General features: G+C 39.8%; 2 protein-coding genes across 2 annotated transcripts; both read left to right on the plus strand.

Moving 5' to 3' along the window:
- The first annotated feature begins 551 nt into the window (after positions 1-551).
- Positions 552-2434, plus strand: LOC133992304 (free fatty acid receptor 4-like). Its single transcript, XM_062431023.1, has 3 exons — positions 552-1091; positions 1174-1305; positions 2048-2434. Exons 1-3 carry the CDS (start codon positions 552-554, stop codon positions 2432-2434), a joined length of 1059 nt encoding a protein of 352 aa, XP_062287007.1.
- Positions 2435-3980: 1546 nt separating this feature from the next.
- Positions 3981-9699, plus strand: LOC133992307 (cone cGMP-specific 3',5'-cyclic phosphodiesterase subunit alpha'-like). Its single transcript, XM_062431024.1, has 22 exons — positions 3981-4448; positions 4716-4868; positions 5373-5462; positions 5635-5775; positions 5892-5966; positions 6061-6125; positions 6255-6321; positions 6445-6492; positions 6653-6802; positions 7085-7228; positions 7328-7393; positions 7501-7647; positions 7777-7884; positions 7981-8090; positions 8176-8263; positions 8413-8513; positions 8658-8765; positions 8860-8923; positions 9005-9079; positions 9176-9259; positions 9415-9565; positions 9662-9699. The coding sequence occupies exons 1-22, from the start codon at positions 3981-3983 to the stop codon at positions 9697-9699; spliced, it is 2541 nt and encodes an 846-aa protein (XP_062287008.1).
- Positions 9700-9944: the final 245 nt, after the last annotated feature.

Below are 9944 nucleotides of genomic sequence, written 5' to 3' on the forward strand. Positions count from 1 at the left end.
TATGAATGACAGCATGAATAAACAGTAAACATGGTGTCTAATTAATGGTGTCTAATTAATTACAGTAAATCACAACAGCTAATTTACAGTTTACACAGTTGCTGTTCTATGGCTGCACTGATTGGAGATTAGAACTTGGATTAACCTATAGCGAAGTCGTGTTAATCCCAGTCAACAAGAAACTAAAGTGCTGTAATTAAATGGAGCCAGCCCTAAGGAAAGAAACCTCAGTACACAAGTCTACCTGTGTTTGATGTTGTTGTGAAAGTCCAAAATGAGCTAAAATAAAAAAGTAAAGGAAATGTGACATGGCACAGAATTAAAAAAAAAAAAAAAGGATTAAAAGAATGAAGCAGACAGAACATCTTGTAATGTTTGTCTTCCTCTCAGGAAGAGCAAACACCATGAAAAAAGGTCACCACCCTCCATCCATCCTCTTCCTCCTCCCATTTCTCTTGTATCAGTTAATGCCTTATCAGCATTTTCTCCTCATTCGCTTTTCTGTGAGAAACCAGTAGGAATATCGGATTTAAAAACCTTTTTCGGCTGATATGGATATCAACCGTCGCACTCATTTTCTCCATTTGAGAAACGTCACATATTTTTCCTTCTTCTCTGAGCTGCGCCACTCTGATCATGTTGCCACCACTATTGTTGAGACCTTGGTTATCTCCACTATATTTATGCTCTCAGTGGCAGCCAATGCAGGAGCAGCAGCCCTAGTTACCTGGGAACGCAGACTGCTGGCCAGCAAGACCATCCTGACCCTCAACTTGTTTGTGGCCGACCTACTTTTTGTCAGCATGATCCCACTGATTGTGGCAGTACGGTGGACTGTATCCTGGACACTAGGGTATGCAGCCTGTCATACTGTACTGTACGTCATCTGTATGAGTGGCTGTGTTACCATCACTACCCTAGCCTCCATCAGTGTGGAGAGAGTCCAGGCTATCCTTCAGCTGAAGACTGTCCCCACTCTGAACCCCAGGATGGTGACGGCCACCCTCACCTTCATCTGGGCCTTTTCTGCACTCACTTGCATTCCTCTCAGTCTGTTCTTCACTGTGATGGAAGTGGATTTCACTGAGCAGGTAAGGATGGATTGTTCAACAAAAGGAAAGCTCCCTGCTCTTTAAAATACTTATTGTGTGTATATGTTGTGCTTCTCCTCAGGAACATGTACACATCTGTACTCTCAAGTGGCCTGACACAACTGGAGAGATTGTGTGGAATGTAGCCTTTACGACTCTGTGCTTCCTTCTGCCAGGACTCACCATTGTGGTCAGTTACAGCAAAATATTACAGGTGGGTTTATTGTCTGTGTGGCTTGGTCAAAGGATCAGTAGTTATCATTTATAAAACTGGAACATTAAGATCAAAAATGAAAGTGATGCAACATTTTTCTGTCCATCAAACTCATCACTGTAGACTGATAACTGAAATATTTGCTTCCCTTTTCTTTTTTGCCCTTTGCCTCTTTGATTTTGTACACAAGTTTTTTTCCCTACTCATTTAATTAATATTGTTCATTTAAAATGTTGAAATTTGATGTTGAAATTTACATTTGTGCAACAAATGCCATTTCAATCAGACTCATTTAGCATTTAATGCTAGGTCATGCCCATTCATTTACAGATTTATTGACACTTCTCTTTGTACCTTCTGTGCGCTCTATTAATTACTGAGGCTGAAAATGGAACCTGTGTGTGTGGGCTCAGATCTTTGCACTGTCAATATTACATTGTGCAACCAGTATTTCCAATGTGGACATTAAAGTGATACAGACAATAGGAAATAATACTGTGAAGCCACAAATTGATTTTAGCTCTCGGAGGACTTTATGGATGTTTTAAACACATTGGAGTCACCAAACATTAAGTACTCCATGCTCCATATGTACCAGTAAATCAATTTGGTTTCATCATATCTCTTTTGTCCACATCATACAGTGTCACAAAGAACAGAGTGCCAGCATTATGAAATAAAATTTTATTTGTTTTCTCATCACCATCACATTAATGATTTCTCCTCTTCCCTGACCCTCCAGATTGCTAAAAGTTGTAAACGAAGGCTTCAACACAGAGACAGTCACTCCCCTGTTGGAGACTCGATTGAGTACCAAGTCTCCCGCCAGGATATTAAGCTCTTCCGCACTCTGCTGGTCCTTGTGCTCTCTTTCTTAATAATGTGGAGTCCTATTTTCATCATCACCTTCCTCATATTGGCAAGAAACTTCATGGGCCACCTGCAGGTCTCCTCTACAATGTTCTTCTGGGTGGTAACATTCACACTGGCCAACTCAGCCCTCAATCCCATCCTCTACTCTGTTTGCCAGTTCAAGAACAGCTGGCGCAGGCTCTGCTGTGGCTCAGTTGTCACTCCACTGAGAAAAGGGCCTCAAACCAGCCCTCGGGCACAAGGGGTGCATCCATGATTATCGTGACTGTGTCATTAAAAAGGGAATTCAAACTCACATAAAAAAGAAAAGACAGTACCTTGGCCACACGCCTGGTTTGTAATACATCTTTCAGCCACTTTCTACATTTTTCAGTCCACAAAAATGCATCTTCCCTTGAAATGCCAGATAAATGTTGTCACCTGTATGTTTTTTGCTAATACAGCATACGTTAGTTAGCTGAAATACTCAGCTTTAAGCTATTTGTGCCACAAACATTTTCAATACTGAATTTATTCTTAAATTATCACAAATAAATCAGGTATTCAGGTATATTGTTTAGGTTTACGTTACAGTCATATACAATGAAATTCAACATATGAGACTTTGTCAGGGATAGACAAATAAAGACCTGGACTTATTCATATATTCATTTTTTTGTTTTTTTTGTCATGCCATTGCCTAATTTTTCTGTCTTAGAGGAACACATTTGTGTCTCATCATCAGATTGTACAAATGAATGGCAGTTTGTCTGCAAGCAGGAGTAATTAAACTCTGAGCAGCATTTACTGTAGAAACCGTACTTAATCCTGTCAATGGTTAAATGTAGCTGTTATCTCACAGTGGCCCAGGAGAGCCAAGCCCTCGAGAAAAACTAATTTCTCTCTGGTGGAGCGATTTTAGATGATATTCGACCACAGAACTATCAGCTGTAAGTGTTCATGCTGGCCTGGATTATTTCAGGCTGCTGGATGTCACTTTATCAGTACATTAGCTCTGTAGCTGCATCTCACTTTTCTTATTATGGTAGCATTGTGTAAAAAACATAACTGAGGCTGAAAAGTGATACTCGTGGTCTATGGGCTCTGAAATGGATTCTGCCCTCAAATTACTTGTTCTCATACCAAGCTTCCCAGACACCATAAGACACTTAAATATAGTTCTTAACAAGTGGTCAGTGGTTCCCCTGACCTTCTTTGCATGATATTATAGTTATGGTATTATCCTTGTCCTCCTAAAAATCATATAGCAGGTCTTTTCACCACCATGTTTGTCCATTTTTAAAAAAATGAATCAACAATATTTTTAATGCTGCTAATGCCTCACATTTACAGAGGAAGTACATCAGTTATCTCAGTATGTTTTCAGATATATTCAGGAAGCCTACAAGAATCAATGCCGTCTTGACTTATTGCTCCTTGCCCTCTGCTATAGTGTAGGTCATACTGTTGTGCCATAAGTCAGCCATCTTTAACTGTGATGGGATTAGCCCACTAAAATGACAAGTGGCTGGATTTACAAGTTAAGAACGCTCAGAGGCTTTATGACTCTTGCGTCACAGTAAGTAGTGCCCCCTTGGATCCCCTTACCTAGTAAGCCACTCACTACCTTCTGTTCTCGGGGAGACAGTTGAACCTGCAGCTTTGCTCCTGTGTGCACAGAGGAGTTTGGGAGATGCATCAATAGGGACTGCATTGCAACATCTTCTGGAGGCCACCTTCAATGCTCTACTCTCCATCCATCTATCCCACTAGGAGCATCTCTGCACAGCTTCAGAAGGGAACATCATCCAAACTTGGACAAAATGGCAGACAAAGACACTGTAGAAAAGTTCCTCGACAACAACCCCCAGTTTGCTAAGGAGTACTACGAAAAGAAAGTCAAGGCAGATGTGATCACTGCTGCCTTCAACAACCAGGTCCAGGTTAAAGATCCAGCCTCTTACAAGGATGTCACTACCATCCAGGAGGCTGAGTTCATATTCGAGCTCATTAAGGAGATGCAAGGCAACAACCCGATGGAAAAAGCCCTACATAAAATTCTCCAGAGAATTGCCCTGTTCATCCAGGCTGATCGTTGCAGCTACTTCAGCTACAGGTCTCGTAATGGAATACCTGAGCTGAACACCGTCCTCTTCGATGTGACGCACAATTCTCCGTATGACAGAAATATAGTGAACCCCAATGTAGAGATTGTTTTTCCCACTGACATGGGAATTGTTGGATGGACAGCACACTGCAAGAAGCCTCAGAACATTGCTGATGTGAAGAAGGTGAGCAAATGAAAAAGATGAAGTGAACCATACATTTTTTTAGGGAACAAACTGATGAAAGAAGGCTATAATGCTAATTACAGAAAACATAGAATATGGCTGTGAGTTTGTCACCCATTAAAATGCAGTTTTATCCAGAGAATAAATAATCTGCATTAATTGTCATTTCTGTTGTTGTGATGCCACAGCATGCATGTATGACTTTTACATGGATCATGTTGGTGTATTGTCACATAACCATTAATCACTCTCCTGTGTTATTTTCAGAATTCTCACTTCAGTGACTTTGTGGATAAACAGACCAAATATACCACCAAATGCATGCTCACTGCTCCCCTTATGAGTGGAAAGGAACCCATTGGCGTCATTATGGCACTCAACAAACAGGGTGCTGATGAATTCTCAAAGGTCGATCAGGAGGTGAGTTTACAGGATGTTCATTTTTAATAACAGAGTAGTCATAGGTGTTATTAGTGTGTTTGCCAGAATGACTCACAAAAGACAAAATCAAACACAGGTTGAACTTGGCCGGGCTGAGAAGCTGAAAGTATGCCACTGAGGCTGCAGGGTTTTACTGCATGTGTTACCACTTGAAGTAGACAGACACAAATCCAGTATGAATCTGACACTAATTTTGACTTGCAAGTTAAAATGGCCCACCAACTTCCTGTCTTTGACCTGTATATTTAGAAGCTTGACTTGGTACTATGGGTCACCCTTATGACAGCTCAACTTTTAATCCAGTTAGGGAGGGGAAGCTCAGACATTTTTTCTGTCTTGTTTTTATGACCTCTTTGTGAAACTTGAGGTCATCCAAGTGATTGTGAAGATGTGTCAGAGAAAGTGCCTGTAATCTGTTGCCACTCAAGAGTATTGACATCAAATGTTTACTTTAAAAGACAATATGCTTCTTTGTCATTGCAGCTCTTTAATAAATATGTGAACTTTGCCATGATCGCGGTTCTCCAAGCCCACACTGCTAACATGTGGGATGTAGAATCCAGGAGAAGCCAGGTAAAAATACACAGCCATAATCCACTTGTTCCCTCTGGTTTCCCCCAAATCAAAAATGGAAAATATTTCTACTGCCTTCTTTAAAATAGAACATTTTTATTTGTTTTTTTACAGCTACACTAAAATAATTAATGCAATAAGTCGTAATTAGAAATTATTTTCCTTGCCATAGGTTATGCTCTGGTCAGCCAGCAAAGTCTTTGAGGAGTTGACAGATATTGAGAGGCAGTTTCACAAAGCCTTATACACAGTGAGGATATATCTCAAGTGTGAGAGATACTCTGTGGGACTCCTGGACATGACCAAAGAAAAGGTGTGTTGAAAAGAAATAGTACTGACAGTACTGACAGTGCTTGGTTTGAAAGATTATGACATTTAAATGAATTATATAATGCAGTGCATACCAACATGAGGCTTTTTCTTTGCCAGGAATTCTTTGATGAGTGGTCAATCAAACTAGGAGAACAGGAGCCATACAAGGGCCCAAAGACACCTGATGGCAGAGTAAGTCCAATGTTTGTTTGTTACTGTAACATTATTCTTATCCAACACATTTTAAAAAATATCCAAAAAACTTCTTTTTGTCTTAAACTTTCAGGAAATCAACTTTTACAAGATTATTGACTACTTGCTTGAAGACAAAGAGGAGATTAAAGTTATCCCGTAAGTATCCCGATGTTCTGTATCACTTGTATCTGGCTTGGCCTTTGTGCAGTTTTATTTGCATATTTTATAAGATTAATTTGTAGGCCAATCAGATGTGCAGTTACTCACTCTTCACTGAACTCACAGCGGTCCTCCTGCAGACCACTGGGCTCTGGTCAGCGGACTCCCTTCATATGTGGCTGAGAATGGATTTGTAAGCTCCACTTTTTTTCTATTTTTATTTTGCTAAAAGTTCAGAATATTTCAAGTTCAATAATTAGTGCCAATGATCTGCTCCTCTTCAAACACATGTACTAACTTTTTTTGTGTCTCCTAGATCTGCAATATGATGAATGCTGCAGGAGATGATTATTTTTCATTTCAGGTGAGACAATCAGTGATATTTAGTGACTACTGACCAAACAGCGGTCAGTTCAATTTACTCTGGGTTTTTTTTTTTTTTTTTTTTTTTACAGCTTGGCAAACATTATTGAGACTGTTAATGAGTGAGATCATCTTGATTTTCAATTTGATTCATTTGACAGAAAGAAGCAGTGGATGAGACTGGATGGATGATTAAGAATGTCCTCTCCCTCCCCATCGTCAACAAAAAGGAAGAAATTGTTGGTGTTGCCACTTTCTTCAACAAAAAAGATGGCAAACCTTTCGACGAGAATGATGAACAAATCGCAGAAGTACGGCGAACTGTCTCTATCCAGCTCTTGTTTATCTTGTTTTACACCCAATGTCCTTTAATACAGTTTTTATATTACATTTAATTCTATCATTTCTAAAAACAAGCAAACAAACAAAACACATATGTCATGTGTTTAATTCACAACAACTTAAGTAAACTAGTAATAATCCTTATTTTATTTATTTAGCTGTTTCTATAATTGAATTTAAGAGATAGCTTATGTTGAAGAATTGACTTCTAATTATGTAATAATTTAAATTTTCTTTGTCTTTTTCACCAGGCTCTAACTCAATTCCTTGGCTGGTCCACTCTTATTAGCGACACATATGATAATCTCAACAGGACAGAGTGGCGCAAAGAGATTTCTCAGGAAATGCTCATGTACCAGACAAAGGCCACACTAAAAGATGTGCAGACCATTCTGGTAAGCTGCCCCAGTTCACTCAAATTATTTTAACGAAAAAGACTGAAACAGATCAGTAGATCAAGCTCCATTTAAACTGCCATTCCCCTCCTCCCCAAGAACACTGAAGAAAAGTTTGGATCTACACCAGAGGACTGTGACCAGAAGGAGATGTACAAATTGCTGGTGAGCAGTGTGATGTGTCAGTGATGTGTGGCATTTCTTTTACACTACAGCACTCCTCATGACCTTTGTGTGATGCCATCATGATTTTTTGTGCTTCCCATATGCAGAGAACCAACATCCCTGAATCCAAGAACGTGGAGCTGTTAGAGTTCCGCTTCAGCGACTTCCCCTTGTCAGAGTTAGAACTCGTCAAGTGTGGTATCCGCTGCTTCTTTGAGCTGGGGGTGGTAGAGAAGTTCAAAGTCCCAGCAGAGGTATGATATAGTCTTAAAACCTGCCTCTGAAACACACCTCTTAAACTGCTGTTTTTGTTTGTATGTGTTGTGAGGTTGTTTTTGGCTGATCTGAGGTGTTGTATTTGTTTTGCCTCTTCTGTCATGCAGATCCTGACAAGATGGATGTACACCGTTCGCAAGGGATACCGTGACATTACCTACCACAACTGGAGGCACGGCTTCAATGTTGGACAAACCATGTTCAGTCTGCTGCTAGTGAGTCAGACCTTTGTTACTAATATTCCTCTAATAAGAGATTCCTAGCTTTACTGTTTGTTATAAGGCAGGGTTGTCTTATCTGCTCCTCAACAGACAGGTAAACTGAAGAAGTATTACTCTGATCTTGAGGCCTTTGCCATGGTTGCTGCTGGATTCTGTCATGATATTGACCACAGAGGAACCAATAATCTCTATCAGACAAAGTAAGACTCGAGTGGGTTATTTTCAGGTGACATCAATGACAAAGAATTATTAAGAAGCCGATTTTTTTTTCCTGGACTCTTTTAGGAGTTTATCCCCACTGGCAAAACTGCACAGCACCTCAATTATGGAGCGACATCATCTTGAGTACAGTAAGACACTGATGGAGGATGAGGTGGGTCTTTACAGTATATGTTAACATTTATGTGTTCAAGTAGTTGTGCTTTGAAATAAACAAACTTTTTGTCCAGTCAGACCTTTTGGGAGGGTTAACCCTTAAATTTTGCCTGGTGTCTAACCTCATTCCTCTGATGTTGTTCACAGAACCTGAACATCTTCCAAAACCTTCAGAAGCGTCAGTTTGAGACAGTGCAGCATTTGTTTGAAATTTGCATAATTGCCACTGATCTCGCACTCTATTTCAAGTAAGGAATATTAGATGTTTTGTTCCTCTGAGAGTATGTTATGTCCTCCAGTCGACATTAGTGGTATTTAACCATTTTAGTGACTTTTAACAGACTTTGAGGACTTTTGGAAAGATCTGATACAGCAGCTTTCATGTTTTTCAGGAAGCGAACAATGTTCCAAAAAATTGTGGAAACTGTAGAGGGTATACCTGAGGAGAAAGAGAAGATCAACTTCATCTCCAACAATGCAACCAGGAAGGAAATTATCATGTAAATACTTTGATCATATATAGACTGTCTATTTCATGTTGATGCACTAGCTGTCATTCAAAAATGTGCTTCAATGTTGTTGTATTTTCCGCAGGGCAATGATGATGACAGCTTGTGACCTGTCAGCCATTACAAAGCCATGGGAGGTTCAGAGCAAGGTGTGTTAAGTTCTTTGGACTTTCTACACTGAAACATAATAACAAGGCACAGGTTCTCATTGCTCTACTGGTTGGTCCTAGGTTGCTCTGATGGTGGCAGCAGAGTTTTGGGAGCAGGGAGACCTGGAAAGGGAAGTTCTTGACCAGCAGCCTATTGTAAGAGCTTTGAAAGATCTTCATTCTTTTTCCTGTCCTGTCTACTGTATACTGTCACAACGTCAAAATAATCATCCACTGCTTCTTCCTCTTTAGCCAATGATGGATAGAAATCATGCTGATGAGCTGCCCAAGATGCAGTGTGGTTTCATCGATTTTGTGTGCTCCTTTGTGTACAAGGTACCTTAATGTATAATTAAAAGATTATGGAGTGTTTATAGATACAAATCTGTTCAATTTATATAAGTATGAATATTTTATGTTGCTTTTTTTCAAAAGAAATTCCACGTGCAGCCTCCATCTCTCCCTCTTGTTGTTCTGTTGTACACTTGCAGGAGTTTTCTCGCTTCCACATTGAGATCAACCCCATGTTTGATGGGTTGAACATTAACAGGGGAGAGTGGAGAGCTCTCGCAGATATCCATGAAGCCAAGATGAAGGCTATTGAAGATGAGAAGAAAAAGCTGGAAGGTGGAGATCAGCAAGGTGAGTGCTGAAATCCAGCACCTTGTCTCACCACCTGCTGCTCATTGCACATTTAGATCGTCACCCTTCTCTAACTGTCATTTGTTCCTTTTGCAGATGATGGCAAGAAGTCAAAGACATGTGTTATCTGCTAGACCTCCAGGACAGCTGAAGTATTTATGAATGTTTGTCGGGATGTGTATTTGTACAGTGTGAGTTTGTACATGTGAGAAAGGTTTGCGGGGAAAGGTTTGCAGATGAAGGAATGTGCAAAATTCCTTAAATATTATTTGTATATACTGAAATATTTAGTGCTTCTAATACAGATTTAGAAAATAAACCACTTGTATATAATAGTATGAAAAGAAATCATTTTAAATTTATCGTGTAAACACTAAAA

This window comes from Scomber scombrus, chromosome 12 (assembly GCF_963691925.1).
Source record: "Scomber scombrus chromosome 12, fScoSco1.1, whole genome shotgun sequence".
Classification (NCBI taxonomy): Eukaryota; Metazoa; Chordata; class Actinopteri; order Scombriformes; family Scombridae; genus Scomber; species Scomber scombrus.

What these genes read in the sequence shown, in the direction of transcription:
- LOC133992304 (XM_062431023.1), top strand. Translation starts at nt 552, where the DNA reads ATGGATATCAACCGTCGCACTCATTTTCTCCATTTGAGAAACGTCACA. An exon ending in AAGTGGATTTCACTGAGCAG is followed by an intron (nt 1,092 to 1,173) that starts GTAAGGATGGAT and finishes GCTTCTCCTCAG; the next exon opens with GAACATGTACACATCTGTAC. An exon ending in GTTACAGCAAAATATTACAG is followed by an intron (nt 1,306 to 2,047) that starts GTGGGTTTATTG and finishes CTGACCCTCCAG; the next exon opens with ATTGCTAAAAGTTGTAAACG.
- LOC133992307 (XM_062431024.1), top strand. Translation starts at nt 3,981, where the DNA reads ATGGCAGACAAAGACACTGTAGAAAAGTTCCTCGACAACAACCCCCAG. An exon ending in AAGATGTGCAGACCATTCTG is followed by an intron (nt 7,229 to 7,327) that starts GTAAGCTGCCCC and finishes CTCCTCCCCAAG; the next exon opens with AACACTGAAGAAAAGTTTGG. An exon ending in CATGGGAGGTTCAGAGCAAG is followed by an intron (nt 8,924 to 9,004) that starts GTGTGTTAAGTT and finishes GGTTGGTCCTAG; the next exon opens with GTTGCTCTGATGGTGGCAGC.